The sequence below is a fragment of the Athene cunicularia genome (assembly GCF_003259725.1).
Source record: "Athene cunicularia isolate RWA chromosome 19 unlocalized genomic scaffold, athCun1 chr19_part1, whole genome shotgun sequence".
NCBI lineage: Eukaryota > Metazoa > Chordata > Aves > Strigiformes > Strigidae > Athene > Athene cunicularia.
In genome coordinates, this window is record NW_020799124.1 from 10,960,984 (window position 1) to 10,978,891 (window position 17,908).

Sequence of the window (17,908 nt, forward strand, 5' to 3'; positions counted from 1 at the left end):
AAATTAAGGGAAAATTGTTGTTGCTGCTACGAGTAGCACAGTGGAAGGAGTCCTGTGGAACATGCAACACTGCAAACCAGTTCAGGAGCAGGGGATCAGTTTTTTCTAAGGTGTCCCTCCACCCCCAGAAGGCGAGCGCTGATCAGGAGTTTGCAAAGGGGGAGAAGGTGCCGAGCTGCACCCCCTCCCCGCGAGGCCAGCAGTAGAAAACCTTTCTTTGTAATGGAGATGTTTCACAGTTGAGTCGGCGAACCTCCCAGGCGATGGCTGTTTGTTGTCAGCTAGCAGAGCTTCAAAGTCTGTACTGGTTAGTTATACCCTTTATAGAAAGAAAAGCAGCAACAACAACAGATACCTGGGGAAGTTTTTGAAGTGAATCCTGGCTAGGGCAGGGGGGCTGTATGGCGAGCTGTTGAACACAAATATTCTCAATTTTTAGCACTCTCATGCTATTTCCCTCACAGAGGTGTGTTGTTTTTATTTCCCCTACATATTTTTGGACGTGTTTATTTTGTCCTGGCTTGCTGTCCTCATCAGGACCACTCGCTCTCACAGTGGCCAGGTGTCCTGTAATTACACACAGCAACACAAGGTCACTGTAAGATGAATTATGGCTTTCTCCCTCCCTCCCTGCTTTCTTTGGGGACTTAATTCTGCTCCTTTCTTGCTGGGGAGGGAGGCAAAAAATACTCTCCTTGTCCTTCAGTAAGGAGCTGCTTCAAACTGTTACATTCTCTTTTTTTAAAGATACTAAGATATTTTTTCCATTAGTGTCATATGAAATAGCCATGTGCCAAACTTCTTTAAATCTAGCTTATCTAACCGGTGTTTTATAATTAAAATAGATCTTGGCCCGCTCCCTTAGCCCTGCGGCAGCGCGGCGGCTGGCGGGGCCCCTCGGGAAGTTTGATGGCTTCTTTGAGGAGAGTCAAAGTCCTGCTGGTGTTAAACTTGATCGCGGTGGCTGGCTTCGTGCTCTTCCTGGCCAAGTGCAGACCCATCACGGCCAAGAACGGCGACTCCTTCCATGACATCCATCCCAGGGCAGAAGTGGCCAACTTGACAGCCCACGGCATCAGCTCCATCCAGGACGCAGTGCTGAAGAGACTCTCCCTCCTGGAAGATATAGTCTACCGGCAGCTGAACGGTAGGAACATGCTCTGGGTGCCCCTCGGGTAGGGTCGCGGGTGGGTGCGGCGAGGCAGAGAGCGCGGCTGGCTGGAAGTTCGCGTGGGAGAACCCTGCGGTCTCCCGTGTTGTGCAAGCGGAGGCTCAGCGGGCTGAATCAATTTAGTATCTGATTTCCAAGTTCCGTTGGTGTAAAGCTCGGAGTACCTTGCACAGGGCGGGAGGAAATTGTAAAAACCTGCCGCTGCCTTTCAGGTTTATAGTAGCGGTCAGGAAATGAGCGTGTCAGGATTTGTGCTGGGGAAGGTTGTTCAGCGGGCGGACAGGGGCCGGAGCAGCATGCTGTGTATCGATCGAGGGAAGGGCTTTCACTGCTACAGAGTTGTTTTTTTGAAAGAGAGTTTCTAAACAGCTAAAGTATGTCGCATCCCTCGAGTGCAGAAGGTCAGAAAGCAAAATACACTTTTTCTAATAAGTTAAGCAAACAATTCAGTATTTCCTATGGCTCAGCATTGACAGATGCTAATTAAAATCTCGAGTAATGCTTCTCTTTATAGCGTAGCGAAGGGATTTCTATTAAAATCTCACCAGGTTCAGTAGTTCTGAGATGTACAAAGGGAGTTTTAAAGATGCCGTGCATGAAGAAACATGTTGTAAAGATGTAAGAAATCTAGGTGAGGTATCTAATTAAAACACTGAATGTGGAAGCTAATTTTTTTAAAAACTATTCCCCATAGATTCACAACTGGGAATGTAATCTCAAGAGTCCCGTTTATTACTTCCAATCTCTGTAGCTTTAACGGCTGTGAGTTTTTGTGTAGCAGGATCAGCAGAGTTAATGTTTTTGGTAGTGTCAGTGTGATTCCCTCTCTGAGTTTTGAGCGTGAAGCTAATGCACGATTCTGTGCCGTATTGAACCGACAGCCGGTGTGCACTGTGGCTCCGTACTGAAGCAGAGCTATTGCTGATCATCCTCCAGCGCTGAGGATGAGGCAGGTGCATGGGTGCAATGTACCTTTCCTGGTGCAAATTAGTTGTCTCGGTCAGTGTCTGTGCCTTGGGGAAGGCACTGTGCAGAATGAGAAGCGCTCAGCTGAGTGGGAAAGTGCTTTGTGTTGCTACTTTATGCACTTGTGTGATAAACCTGTCCTGTGTATGGAAGCACCCAGCACCACAAGATGTTGAAGCAGTACTGTTAGGTGACAAACAAGGTGAAACAAAAGAATAAGCAGGAATAAGGTAGAAAGCTAGATGTTATTTACAGTCAAACTGTGAAACCGGCTGCTTCTTGATATTGCCAGGGCAGAAGTTTCCGGGAAGATTTATTTAGAAAAGGGCAATTGTTGCAGTTCAACTGCAGGTTGGGAGACCTGGTACTTAGACCTTGGTATTGGACAGGTAATTGTGATGCAGTCTATCATTCCTGCAAATACAGAGGGAGAGCTGAAATGCTAAATTATTACCCTTCATCTGTGGAGATTAACGTGGGACTCCCTGCTCTGATGTGCTCTGGAAGCTGCTTTGGGGACTGGCTGTGCTTGGAGCGGGAGCTGCGGGGTCAGGGCGGTTCTGAATGTGCCGTCGGGGCTGTAGGCAGCTGTGGGCACTCGGACTGTGTTACGGTGTAGAACAGGAGTCTGCTTAGTGCTGAAGAGCAGTCATGCACTTAAAGGACCAGGGGAACTGGAGAGATAATAGATACATTGCCCATATCACAAATGCTTTCTTAGACCAGGCAGGAAGCTGAGCACATAAATGTGACATCTTGTCTGGCCTCTGCATAGTGGGGCGATTTATAGCAACACCGATGAGTCTGGCTAAAAAATAGCTCTGGCATAGTGGTTACATAACTTTGGGTCAAGGATATATTTGGTACGTGTGATTTTTAGAAGAGTACAGTGTGCTCTGTTCTCTGAGTGATGTCTGTGTGTGGCGCTTCAGCAAGACTGGGGTTTAGAGCAAGATGTGGGGGACGAGGTGAACCCCCATCACCACTCACCAGCACTAAAAGGAGTCAGTCAGTCGTGCTGGGCCAGCCCGTAGGACTGGGGGTGTGGAGGCAGCTGGACTGGCTTCCACGCCAAGAGTTTTCTGTGCTGGAATCGGCATTCATTCTGGACAGCTGAAGAATGCCTAAAGCTGAAATCCTAGTGCCCGTTTGAAGTATGCAAATATGAGCTCACTTCGTGGTTTTTTTGGTGTTCTGTTTTTTTGGTTTTTGTTTTTTTTTTTTCTTTTAGGATAGGGAAGTTGCATGCTGGTGAGAAGTGCCTAACAAAACCCACCATATGCTCCTAGACGAGCTCCCTGCAAAACGCGTTCGCTGAGATAATTCTTTCTGGTTTGTAAGGTCATGTTTTGTTTTAAATGTGACCTGTGATTTAGCACACACAAAATGTTGGAATGTAGTATCCTATAGTGTAGCATGGGGAAAGCCTGCACCTCAGGGAACATTGGGAAGCGTTCGGCCAGAAAGAGAAACTAAACCACAGTTTGGGTGCAATCAGTTATGGATTTTTTTCTGCATTATAGGACTTGGCTGGATTTCAGTGGGAGTAGGAGCCATCTTTAAAAAACGGAATCTCTTAAAAAGCTCCGTTCTGTAAAGATCAAATGAGCAATCTGATCATACCATTGCTGTGTTTTTAGTTTTTGAGTTGTGTATTTTAAAGCATATTGGAAATAACAGCTCTATGTGTTATGGCAACCATCATTTTTTTAATGTATGAATATTTATTTATTTCTGTAAATTTTGGCCATCAAAACAAGTTCAACAACACTGCCTTGGGTCTGGTAAAGGAATGATTTTACACAGTCATTCTTTTTGAATGACATTTCTCTGCAGTGCTGTTCTGGAAATAACACCAGGCTCCCTCTTACTCCTCTCTGTGCAGGAAGAGCTGACCAAAACATGGCCCAGTCTGCCTTCTACAATGATTCCTCACTTGCCAGGTGATGCACCTTGGTGGTCTTGTAGTGTTTTCCAGCCGCTGTTAGCTGAGGTTGCAGTTGCACAAAGCTGGCACCATGTCAACCGTGGGACGCTTGTTTCAGACGGTGTTTGAAAGAATGCCTTGGGCATGCTGAACAGGACTGGGGAGTCGTCACAGCAGATGGTGGCCGTGCTTAGTTTTCTCTGTGTTATAATTGATAAATATCTGTAAGAAGACTTAGATTTGTCCAGATTTGTCTATTTGGTCTTCTTCAGGCTTTAAACTGGTTTAGAACTGTATGTGTGCTTTGTTCTTTCTAAAAGTTTATTATTGCTCCATACTTCATAGCACAAGTCTTGTGGGTTTTACTTTTTGCTTTTCTGTTGCTTTTTGCTGGTCTCTAATTGGATGGCTCCCACGGCTGCAAAGTAGTACAAGGGCGCCCTTTGAAATGGAGGGTTTTATATGTGCATGCAGTTATCTGAGAATTCAGAGGATTTTAATTTTTGTAGTCACTTTTATAGATGGAATTTTCTTGCTCAGAGAAAGCTAATGAAGGTCGAAAAGGAACGTGTGCATTTACTTTGGGTATTAACCACCACTTGTCTTTTTGATCCAAACCTAATTTTTTGTGTACTAACATTTACATAAGCAGAATTGTGTTCCAGATTATCTCCAACTTATGGAGAGTCACACAATGAACTTTTGAGTTCTGTGTTTACGAAGAGAGGGTTTCTGTGCTTATGTGACAAACTAGTTAGCTAGTGAGGAGCTGGAGTAAATAGAGACTCAGAAGCGAGTATTCAGCTTTTGCGGCAACGATGGGCTTACTGGAGTTTGCTGGCCGAACTCTTCAGTTTACCTAATCCTGTTCCTCTGAGGCTGATGTAGAAACCCATTAATGACCATGAGGAATTTGAGAAATTGTGCACTTGTAGGATGGTGAGACAGCAAAAGTGGGCCACCGTTTTAATGTAGGGTGAGTGACATGACTTGAGGAAAGCTGCTGTTTGCATCCTGAAAGAGTGTGCTGAGATACTGCTCACCACGAGACTCCTTGCAGTGGTGTGGGTCCCCTGTCTGTTGTATGGTGAGAAGCTGCTCATCTCTCCTCCTACAAGCAACAGCCGTGGGGGAATTACCCAGGTGGCTTTTGTCTGGCTGTGTCTCATCTTGAACTCTTGCATTACTCTCCTCCTCCCTTTGTCCCCTTGAAGGTGTGCTTGGTCCCACCCTGGGTGTGGGGAAGAGAAGTGTTCACAGCAGTGCAGCATGCATTCCATCCCAGAAGGAGAGAAGATAAGGCTGGTGCCTGCCCTCAGTGGTGCCTGCCCTGGGTAGGAGAGGCGTTGAGAAGCTGGACATGTGCTACTGAGGCACTGAGAGGCTGGCAGGATGCATAGGGTCCACCAGTAGATTTCCTTACTTGTGCAGAGCACTGGAGCTGCACCAGTGTTGAGTATTCATCCCAGGTGGGAAATAGCCTGGATCTGATTTTGGTGTTGGTTTTTGTCCCTGTCCTTCTGAGCCTGATCCTGCCCCAAAGCAGGCAATCCCTGCTTCTAAACTCTTCACCAGAAGCTCTTGAAGTCAATATATAAATAGTTTAGTCATAAAATAGTGCTGCCGGTTTGAGAACAAGTGCAGGAAAGTGTAGGAGGGAGGGTACTCTAAATAAACCCTTGATTTGCATATGGGGAAGCCATCATCTGTATCTACCATAGCTGAGCATCTTGAACAAATATAAGCAGAGCAGTTCTGCTGGTCAGTGGTGATCTGAGGAACCTTCCACCCAGCCACCTCCCAGCAGTGCTGGGGTAAACACCTGCGTGTCCACTTGTGCGTGTTCAGCAGAGGTCTGGGTCTTGGATTAAAGCCTCCAAGCAGCATGAAGGCTATCAACTCCTCCTCCGGTGCTTTTTGGTTGATACACAACAACAGCCAAATCTACTAAGTGCTCAGCTGCCTGGAAGCCGATGAGACAGAAATGATGGGGCATCTTTGAGTAGTGTGAAAAAAAAAAAAAAGTATAAAAATTCTTTACTTTAAGCTAAATACTGGTAAAACAGAAAACGCTGTGAAAGGGAGGGGCACTGCTGACTCATCCTAAGCTGCTCTTTTAAATTTTATTTTGTAAACTCACAACAGATTATGTATAAGATCAGGGAGAATAAAAGCTATTTGCAAATTGTTGTGAATGAGAGTCCAGGGATGAAGAACCAGTGAAGCTGGCCAGAAAATGCATGAGCAGAGAGGGTTTTCCCCTTCATGCTAAAGAAGTGCACAGAGGGTAAACTGCTGCTTTACCAAATGTAAAGAGTTGAAGAGGAACTTTAAATTCCATGGTGGTTAAATAAGCCCGTGTTCATTTTTTTAAACAAGCTTGCGTCTTGGAATTATTTGCTTGCACGTGGAATTATTTGCACATGCTGAGATATGAACAAGCGCATACCAGCAGCCTCCCTGCATACAAATTGTGCTCTCGTCTGCTTATCCAATTAGGAAATTAACTTTGTGAGGGTTGCATATGGACATTGAGGCCAATATTGAAACACAGCCTTTTGCACGCTCTTGTAAAGTGGCACTTAATTAACTTAACACACTCTAGAGATATATGGATTTACTACCCATAAGGATAAGATAATGCTTATCTTCTATAGCACTTATCATCCTCAAAGTACATTACAAACTTAGCTAACTACTGAGTATAAAAATTATATCTGTAAATAAGGCAGATTAAAAGCGGTTCTATCAGCCATTTAGTAGTATGTGATACCCACAGACTAGTAATAGTAAGATTTTTAACAAGTAGGTAATATATTAACTAAAATGCTGTGAAATTCTCTGATTTAGATAAACAACTAAATGTAAATAATTGAGAGTAGGGAAATGCTGCTTGTAGTCAGAAGGACCCAAACTTTAATCACATTAATGAAATAAAATAGCTCTTTATACGAGCATAGCCTCACTGGGTGAAACCCTTTGATGTAAGAAATGATGATGTGGAGATAGTGATATGCTGCAGGGATGTAACTACTGTATTAACTGATGGTTATCAAATGGGATCTGAGATGCTGTTTCTGTCTACCCCATTACCATGATGCTTCTGAAGTAAAAACTATCTGTATTATTGTGTACAGGTTTATATAGCTACTTGATTAAAAATTGCAACTTTAATGTTCATTGTATACCTAATAGATCTGGTTGCCATACTCCCCATTAGGGATAATGCAGATTTTCCAGGTTCGGTACATGCTTTTAGAAGTCCTCAGCCTAAACTTACTAACTGTAGGAGAGTGGTCTGCGTAGGCTTGAGACACCTGAGAGCTGCTGTCAGTGAATTATTCTTATCAGGTTCATGGAAATTGGGTCTGATACCGATCAAAGAATGAATAAAAGAACCACTTCCTAGAGAAATAATAGAGTTAAAAGATGAGGCTTCAGATAGTCATTTAGGAAGCATCTGGAAGCTTAGACGTTAACGTGACATTTAGTTTACAACCCGTCTGACTAGGAACTGATAGATAATTTTTGTTTTCGATAGTTGTTTGGCATAATCATCTGAATATTCACTGTCATTGGCAGTGAATGAGTAATAAGCCACTAACACATTTATCATGCAGAGACAACACAGGATTCATGAGATGCAACAGCAATGACTAGAAAATAGTGACAACGTTGGTATTTTATTCTTGCATATTAATTCAGGTCTGCCTGAATGGAGAAACAGAACCTTACCTCGATGGTAAAATTTACAAAGGTACGTTAGATTTATGCTGCCAAATGAGTTGGGCAGCTTTTAAGGGGTATTTTTCTAAGGATACAAAAAAAAATAAAAGGTTTGTAATTATGTGAATTGCAGTATTAGTCCCAAGCCTCAGTCTGGATCAGAGTCTCCAGTAAGAGACATTTGGAATTGGATGTATTTGGCAAAAGATGGGCATCTAGTGACATTTCAGTGCCCGAAGGCATCCTGCCTGGCTTCCGGCTGCCACTCCAGAAGGGCACGACTCTGCCGTCGGTGGAGTGTCACATCTGCTGGGCTCACACAGCATCTTGGATACCCTGAGGCCTTTCGGATGGCATCTGGCATTGCAGAGATGACGGTGTCCCGTGCTTGCCGTCTTGGAGATCTTCTGCTTGAAACAGGGAGGACAGACGGGCAAAGTTGGCTTTAGGCGTATGCTGTCAACGCTCTTGGATTTTGGGGAGTACTTCTGGCCTACTCTTGGACCATCTTCCCTCATTATTTCTCTCCTGGTGGGTAGCGTGTGCATTTCTAATGAGGAAATGCTGTATAAGCCTGCGAGCACATCTATCGGTTAATAAGGCACAGCACAAAAGAAAACAGAAATGAGCCTTCTCAGGTAATTAAAAAGGTTTTACTCATTTTGTGATTTATGCCACTAATCTTTATCTAAAACTGAACAATCTGGTCCAGATGTTACAGCGTGCTGGCAGGTTGCCAGCTCCAGGCTCCTACAGATATGCCTGGATCCCTGGGTAGGTGAGGACATTCTGCATGTTGAAATATTAAACTTACAAGGGAGAGTTGTTTTTGTTGTTTTTTGTTTTTTTGGGGTTTTTTTTTATGGTAAGATGTCCTTATCGAAGTCTGCAAAAGGCTGTTCAAACTGAATACACATAATATTGACCCTGCTGTGAGTCAACAGCAGTGATTCAACTTCAGTAATGTATCCTAGTGGTACAATATTATTTTTCCTAAACAGTTTTGGGAGTGCTAGTAACCGTATTTTCTACCCCCTAATCCCCGTGGTCAAATTTCTTCAAGAAATTGTCAGATGCTTTACATCTTATTGCTACAAGCATAGCTAGTTCTGCCTATAAATCTACTAGCTATCGACCCACATTCTGACATTCACTGATGGTTATCTAAAAATAATGCAGTAATGATGCAATGAGAGCACTACGTAAAAAATTACGTGCAAGGAGAGTAGTATGCTGAGCCTCGCTCTACTGCCATTGAGCAATTACACACCATGCTTCTGACGCAGTCTTGGAGCTTTGATGCTTGTGTTGGTGGGGAGATGCAAAGTTACCTGAAAAAGAGAGGTAATTCCCTAAAATCAGGAGCGAGTTGGATAAAAATCACAGTTTGCCTTTTCCTTTGTAAAAAACTGATGATCTGCGCTCGCATGCCTCTCGCTGTGTAATGAGTACTGGTTCCTATGATACTGCCCTCCCAGGGATTCTCTCCCTGTGATTTACTCTGATACCTGATACCCACAGACAGCGATGCTAAAGGCTATCTGCCATATTACAGCACTTGTTCAGTCTCGAAACAGGAAATACCTGCAGCTTCACAGGATCTGTAATATGGGAGTAATATCATAACTCTTGGTAAATGGATTTTTTAAAAAGAGGGATCTTCCTGGGTTGTCTGACCTAGGCTGTTGTGTAAGAGCACCGCTCTTCCTGCTGTTAAGGAAAATGAAGGATCTCTTAAAAGCTGGAGCTGTGTCATACATAGTAAATCACTACTTACCGCACAGCTGGCATGCCTTGTTGCACCTGATTACTTAATTTTAGCACAGTAAAACCAACTGTGTGATGTGTCAGCATTTGATGCCAAGGAAGGAAGGGGAATCCTTGGTCCCGCTTCCCTTTAGTACCTTCAGCTTATGTGCAAGTGGAAATGTCTTGTGTTCCTTCCTGTGGCTTGGAGTGCGATTGTCCGGTGCTAGCACTTCTCTGGGGTCTGGCAAGGAAAGACTCTGGGTGGGAAGGCAGAAGAGCTGGGCTCTGAGCTCTGCTGTGTGCTGCCTTTGGGTCCTGGAGCATCCTTAGTTGCCCTGAATCCCTTCCCCAGCACCCGAAGGGGAAACAGGGTTTTCTTTTTTCCCATCTCCTCTACGTAACAGCAGGGCCTTCTTTGTGGTCAGGGGAAATCCAAATTGCTTTTCCTTGGTGTGTCTAAGGGCTGCTGAGCTACAGAAAATGGAAAACCATTACAGGAGAAAAATCAACAGTGGATTAGCAGACACCAGTAGTGCCTGGGCTGAGATATTTTGGGTGTTTCCTCAAGCTGCAGAGAGCATGAGAGTGTCAACCAGGGCCTTTTACCTGACGGTTGTCAGAATTTATTTAACCTCTGTTTTAATCTTCATTTGCTCATATAGTATTTCAGGCAGTGTAATGGCCCACCACGGTTGTGAATGTTCTCAGAGCATAAAGATGAAGTGAGAAGGTTAATTTTAAAATGAAACAATTGCAATTTCTTTCTGGGTCTTTGCCTACATTACACTTTAAATTAAATCATAAGAGCACTCATGTTTGTGCCAAATTACTACAAATTCTTCCAAAGCAATTGCTTGATCATACTCTAAAAACACAAAGCAAAGGAGAAAAAAAAAAGTGACACAAGCCATTTAATGATATTTTAAAGCTTGCTTATATTCCATTACTGGGTTTAAAATAATTTCTGTTTACCTTGGTGTGTTTTCAGTGTGTACCACCTTTAGTGAATCGTGTTGGAACACTGAGTGCTTCAAATAGGTTGGAACATAAAAACCCTGTTCTGCTAGATTTTATTTCAGTTTTCATATTTACACTGACAAGACAATAATAGTAATAACAGGTACACTTCTCTAAACCCGTAGTCAAGGCTGGAGCCATGTTATGCTTTGCCCTTTGCTAAGTATAGTCCAAATACGATAATATGGAATTTCAGTTTGCTTGAAGTTGTTATTTACGTAATCAGGAGGGACTCGTGTCACCAGTCAGGGTACCAGGCATTCAGCAGGAAAGGGTTAGATCTCAGGTTTTCTTCCAACATTTACATGATGCTGGGCAAGTCACTTAGAATAATATTAGAAAAAATACACAAGTTAAAGATTCAAGTTCTCTTATGTATTACTGAATGAAGGGCAGAAAGAGTTGAAGGATTTATATGTGGGAAATGATATGAGAACAAAGAAAAAGTTGCAGATGTGTTCTGGTGGTTTGAAGATACTTGAAACCGGTATCAAAGAGGTAGGAACAGAAGAAGTGGGAAAGGAGAGATGTTTGACAGCTTCTGATTCCTTACTGTGACAAATGACTGGAATGTAGCCTTAATTTAGTGATTACCATGCACTTGTATTATGACCCTGCCCAGTGGCCTTGGCTGGTTCCTGTCCCGTATATTTGGTGCTATAAACCAGTGAGAAATGGGCCATTCCCAAACTGCTTATTAAACGAGATAAATCATGCAACAGAATGAGGCAGAAGATGGGGGGAGAATTAGATCTAATGTTGTGTTAATTCCCTGTGGCTTTTGAATTTAAAACTCATTTTGGTTTAAATCTATGTTAATTATATGTCGACTGTTGAAGGGGAGATGTGTAAGAAAATAATAGAGCAGGAAAATGTGCAAGTGAAGCTGGAGAGAGGGAGGACTGGAGTAACAGTGTGAGCAGAAGGCGGGGAGAGGTTTCATGCAGGAGCAATGTGCCGAGCCAAGTCACGCAGCAGAAGGGTCTCTGTGGGCTTTGAGGGCTGGGGAGGGGGCGGCTCCTCGCCCTGTACCTCCTCAGGGTTTCTGCCTCCAGAAGCTTTACTTGCCCCTGTGAGTTATGGGGGACAGGGTCAGCCTTTGGTTCAAAGTTAGGAAAATATCCACCATGTGCCCATTCACAAAGGGACACACAGTGGGTTGTGGGACCCAGAAGTCTCAGTTTGGAGGAGCAGATGCTGGTGATGGGGCAGGTGCTTTTTGGATAAAGCTGATTTGATTGACTGTTGTGTTGGGTCTCTGTGTGTGCAGGGTTTTGGTCGTGAGGGAGGGGGCTACAGCAATGGCCCATGTGAGAAGCTTCTTGAAGCTTCCCTGGCTCCAGGTTGGACCCACCTCTGGCTGAGGAGAAGTGGCTGCACCTCTGTGGTAACATATTTAAGGAGGAGAAACTGGGCGGAGGAGTTGGAGTTGTGAGGAGGAGTTACAAGAAGGACACCTACGCAAACACCAGGGTCAGTGGGACGGCGAGGCGGCTGGAGCAGGCACTTCCCTGTATCCCATGGGGAGAGGGCAGGCTGCCCCCCTGCACCCACGGGGCTCATGGTGGAGCAGATGCCGACCTGCAGCCTGTGAGGACCCCACGCCGGAGCAGGGGAGGGGTGCAAGGAGTTCCCTGCCTGCAGAGGAAGGAGCAGCAGAAACACTGAGTGATGAACTGACCACAACCCCCATCCTCTGCCCCCCGGGCACTGGGAGGGAAGAGGTAGAGAAATCAGGAGTAAAGCTGAGCCCAGAAGAAGGGAGGGGTGGAGGAAGGTGATTTTAAGATGTGTTTGTATTTCTTACTGTCTTATTCTAATTGTTGAAAGTTGTGGTGGCATTTAAATTAAATTGATGTTCTTTTTTCTTCCCATAACGAGACTGTCTTTTACCTGTGACCACAATGGGGGAGTCATTTCTCCTTATCCTATCTCTGTTTCTGAGCCTTTTGCTTTATCTTTTCTCCCTATTCCTGAGAAGAGGTGGCTGTGTGGTCACTTGCTCTCAGGGCTCAAACCCCAACAACCGAGTGCAATGCCCAAGGGGATGGAGCAGGTTTTTAAGCTCTGCAGGTGGAGGTCAGAAACAAAACTTCAATATCTGGAGAAATAAATGAATAATTAATCTAATGGGCCAGGGATGGGTGAGCTGCATCCTCCAACAGGAAGAGGGATAGATCAGACATGGTGCTGTTTGATTAGTGCTTGTGGTTTGAAGGGACAGTATGACAGCTGGATCATGCAGATGATTTATGGGCATGCAGACAGCTTTCATTTAGAAACCTGCCCTTGTCAGGAGTGTCTAAAGGTAGTTACTGCCTTTTACAGTGTCTTACATGGAAGGTGTTACTGGGGTCAGGTTGTATTGACTTCAGCTGTCTTTGGATCAAGCACTGAATCAATAAGTGACTTTCTGGGGGAGTTTAATAGCTGTTCTGCACAGACATAAAAGGTGTTAGACAGTAAAATGGGATGTTACACTTTTATCAGTCTTTTCTCGGGAAGTTGCTCAACTTCCAAATAGTAATTAATGCTGTGTTCCTTCACAAGCTTTCCTCCTTACTAATGCTGCCTATTTGATCCTGTAGAACAGCATCAGACCTTGCGAATTAGAACCAACTGCCAGGCTACAAGGAGGAAAGAGGCAATGCAGGGAAAAGAATAAAACTTTGACATCACATCCCAATTTGAGGCATCTAGCATATTTTATGCTAAAAAAAAAAAAAAAAAAAAAAAAAAAGGAAAATCCTGGAATTCCCTTGAATGTCCAGCTCTGAGTATAATTACCAGAACTGCATATCCAGAAATAGCCCAGCTCCAGTTACAGTCACTGGAGTTGGTTACCCAAAGAAAGTAATTCACTCCAAAGGTGCAGACCCAAGTGTAGACACCTCTGGTAGCATCTTATTCTGAGGCTTACCAGCCTTTTCCATCATGAGAAAGTGGTTTAATTTGTTTATTTTTTTTTTCTGATTAGGCTGAGACAGATATTTTCAAGATCATGTTTATCTTTAATCCCAGCAAATTGGTCCAGATGTTTTTGGAAATGATGTATGAGTAAAACATGGAGGGACAAAAGCTGGTACAAAGGGGAAGGGAGTAGAGGGGCTGAACTGGCACCTCCCAAAAAAATGGGGCTGAGAAAAACCACAGGAGCAGAGAAGAGGGAGATGAGGAGGCTGACCTGGGTGGGCAGCATGGGAATCGGTGGGGAGAAGGGGCATGGAGCAAGGTGTCCGGGCAGGGAGCAGAGTCCCCAGGGAACGGCGGTCCTGGGGCATCTCTTTTGCTGCAGGAATGTTTGAATGTAGCACACTTGCCTGGTGGTTTTGTTACAAGTAGTGGAAAAACAGCTGTCTGCAAAAAAGGTGTCATTTTCAAGTTGGTATTTTGTATAAATGAATTATAACTAAAAAGATACGTTACTTCCAGGAACCTTAATGCCATGTATGGTTCTTGGGTATTTTTGCTGGTTTGATTGATGATTAAAGTGTTAGCCTTGTAAAGCATTCAGAGGATGTGTGGGTATAAAGCCAGGGCAGGTATTATTAGCTGTGTAAAGCAAAAGAATACAGTCACTGTGGAAAAATTACAGGTTTTGTGCTGAAGCAGGTATTTAACCTTTGTTTTTACAACTCCAGAAATGAAGCAGTTTGTTTCTTAATGTCGGCTTAATGCTCAAAGTGTATGCTGACTGGATTTTCACATCTGAATGCATGAAATGCTGGGCTATTAAAATCTGTTTTAACGATCTCTTTTCCCATAACTCCTAATATTTGCCATTTACTAATTATGATGTACCTAAGTAGTTCTCATTTGTAGTAGGTATTTTAAATGCTGCAGCTGTCCTAGTTTCAAGCTAACTGGTGGTGAGGTGTTTTTTTTATGTCTGAGAATTGAGTAGTATTGGTGATTTTTGCAGGTTGGCATTAAGTGCTTGCCTCATACTGTTCTTCATTAGGAGATTTTTGATATACAAGTCCCAAGTGGAAGAAAAAATAGTGAGATTTGGCAGAGGAGCAGCAGTGCTGGAGAACATATATTTTCAGTGAGCACTGGTTTGTGTCATTAAACTCATGCTGAGTCAGTGAGGGCATGCCCAGGGGTGGTTGGTGTGGAGCACTTTGATTCGGGAGTTCCTGCTCTATTTGTCTTTTTTTTTTTTTTAATCTTTAGGATTTTCCAACAAATTTATAATAGGGGAATTGTCACTGTTTGAAAGGTAGCGGCCTGGGCAGCTTACCAAGTGTCTTGCAAGGGGGGAGAAAAAAAAAAAAAAAAAAAAAAAAGCAGGGTTGGGTTTTTTTTTTCATGATTTGTTTTGCTGCTCCAAGGACCAGTGTGATGGGACGAGTTTAAGGCCCCACAGATTTTATGAGGCCATTGACCTTATGGTCTGATGGACTTCCCTGCAAAGTAGAGAGCCAAGAATGCAAGAAAAGTGGTAATAAAAAAGAACTTGTAAAAGTGTACGTTAGGAAGTGGGGGCTGTACCTGAAGGAAAAAGGGAAATATGTAACTCAGAACAATTTAGATGTCTTGCAAGCAAGGAAAGCTGTTAGCTCAGTTGTCTATCCTCCTTGCATTTCATTTTACCTTGTATTTTACCTATTGGGTTCTTTTTTTCTTTTTTCTTAATCCCATTTCTCAATTACCTTCACCAGAGGCAACTCCAGCTGTGACTTGACAGCTGCTCCTGCCTTCTCTAGCATGTGCTGCCAAAAATCCCAGTTGATTCTAGGGCATAAGGCACAGTGCTGTCTATTTTCTGTATTCTTACTATAAAATTATACATATTAATAATGCTCTTTCCAAACTGAGAAGCCTCGAGGCCTGTTGCAGTGATGTTTTTTTAAACCTTGTTTTTTTGCTAGTATGTTCTGGCAGTAAACATGGGTTATCCCAGAGCATGGGCAGTATTTTAGGGTTAGGTGCAGTGGACAGTGTTCAAGTTGGAAACCAAATCCTTAAACTTAAGGAAGCTTGAATGTAAGTGAAGGCTTTGAATATGATCTTTTCACTTTGCATTCTCTGAAACAATTGCTTCTGACTTGGAAGAAGAGACTGTGGTGCCACGGTACAATGTTCTGCAGGTCCTTCTCATGCTGAACATTGCCAGCCAGCAGCAGCCCCTCCTGCGCAGACCTAATGTGGTTACAGATTTACTGAGCTTAGTTCTTGCTGCTTGGCCATAGGCTCCCATTCTTCTGTCTAGAAGGCAAAATGCTGCTGCGGTTAGAGGCAGCATCAGACCTACAACCTCTTATCTTGCTTTCCTCCAGTAGTTAAAAATAAAAAAAAAGATATTTTTCATTTTTTTGCCTGTTCCTTCCTTTGCATTTCTCGCACCTCCATGCTGAGCCTTGGCTTAAAATCTTAAGAGCTGAAACTCGAGAAGTTGTGGGAAGGAAAAAAAAAAGCTGATCTAGGAGTCTTCTGACTGGATCAATGGAGCAAAAAAACAGGCTGAAGCTGCACAATTGTGAGTTAGGAGAACTTTGCTGAACGTGCTGTGTCAGGGTCTTGTACCAGGCGATTATCTTCAGAGGTGCATAAGGCAAATGCTTTTCCAGTCTTAGGAAATTCCTTTATATTTGAACTTTTAAAAGCTGATTTTTTTTTTTTTTTTTTTTTTTTTGATTTTTTTTTTTTTTTTTTTTTTAAACAAAATTGCTGATTGGGACATTTAAGTAATAAAGAACTTCTTTACATTTTCTTTGACTCATTTTTGGATGTTGTTAGATAAAACCTCTTCAATATTTGAACGTGGAATTTCTTTTCATGCCTCTAGTTGCATTTTCTGCAGTAAGCATACTCAGTCCTGCCAGGCACCCAGAGCTTCTGGGAAGGAGCAGAGCGGCAGTCTGCAGGGGCCCTGGGTGCCCCGTGCCCCAGAGAGATGCTCAGCTCCCCCACAGCGGTCCCTTGCCTCTTCCATGATCTAGGCTGAAATCAGAAGCAGCTGCTTGGTTCGATCGCCGTCTGTTTTCTGCGGGTCTGTGTGGGGACAGCTCAAACCGCTGATAGTGTGTGAAACCCTCAGTCTGCCTGGATTGCACATTCTGATGAGTGGATCCTGCCCGCATCCCTTCGTATGGGTAGGTTGGGAAAAAAACAAGGAACTTGCTTTCATCATTACGGGTGCAAGCTGCGTTGTTTCCAGGGACTTCAGAGAGGTTAGGATCAGGCCTGTCTTAGGCACTTTATTAATTGGCAGTACAAATTGGAAGGCTCTACGTTAGGTTAAAGAAATAAAAAGGTAGGGCCCAATTTTCAGGCAGAAATTGGTAGGAGCTCTGATTCTCTCACATCAGTCCCTTGAGCTTTTGCAGTCTAATTCAAGAGGTTTTTTATTCTTTTTCCCCCTTTGCTAGGTCACGGAGACCTTTTGTATTGCATTTGCATTGTGTTATCTGCCAGGGACTTGGACTTGTAGCTATGTACCAAATTCAGAACTAACTGCATGGCAGATACCTTGAAAGCTTTCATTCATTTTTCATGTTTCAGGGTTTTTTGACAAGTAAATACAGTTTCATATTTATACCCATGCCAGGAATAAATCAAATTAGTCAGAAATTAGCCTTTGCTCTTACAATGCTTTGCACATTTCTATTAAGGAGATAAGGAAGGAGAGGAGCAAACCTGCTTTGAAGAGGAGCTGATTTCCATAGCAGGCAGAGTGACCTACTTAAAGGGAGGGGAAGAGTGAGTGGAGTTGAAAATGGGCTCTTTATTTATTTATATAATTTTAAAGTATCTGCGTCAGTGCTCCCCTGGCTGAGCCCTTTCCTGACGCTCACCTGACAGGGTTGAAGAGCTCAGAGCTGGAGAAACATTGTTTGTCCTTCAAGAGTCTCCTTTGTATTAAAAAGTCTTGTGTTGGTGTTGCAGCCAGAGTAGAACTGTGCAGCTCAGTGCGGAGACATTTGGTAGATGACAAGATTCAGACAGGGCTTTGGGGGAATGTTAATCACAGCTTAACATTTGTAGGAAATCTACTTCATTGCTTCACTTAAATAAGAAGGAGCAGCGTGCCTTGCTTTGGGGCTCTTGAGCATCATGTTCAAGAGCACAGGATGTTCGGGAACATCCTTGCAGAGAATTGCCAAACGGTGCGGCATATCTGGAGAACCACAGTAGAAGGGTTGGAGCAGCAGATGGGTGGTGAGGTGCATTTGTTCCTGTTTTTACACACTCCTGGTTTGGTAGCCTGGAGACGCATGGAGTTGCATATATGTATGTGCCATCGAAAAACTACTGGCTGCCTGGGTATATGGTTTCTGGCCTTTTTTCTTTAAAATGGGCTCCCTCAGTAATAATATATGCTTGATTCAGGTCTGGTACCATCTCAG

At 43.5% G+C, this 17,908-nt stretch overlaps 1 protein-coding gene across 1 annotated transcript in view; it reads left to right on the forward strand.

The window, feature by feature from the left end:
- Positions 1–856: 856 nt before the first annotated feature.
- GALNT17 (polypeptide N-acetylgalactosaminyltransferase 17) overlaps positions 857–17,908 on the forward strand; it is a 216,140-nt gene continuing 199,088 nt past the window's right edge. The window contains exon 1 of the mRNA XM_026861537.1: positions 857–1,147. Within this exon, the coding sequence (XP_026717338.1) occupies positions 910–1,147 (238 nt within the window). The 5' untranslated portion in view covers positions 857–909. The remainder of the gene's footprint in view (positions 1,148–17,908) is intronic.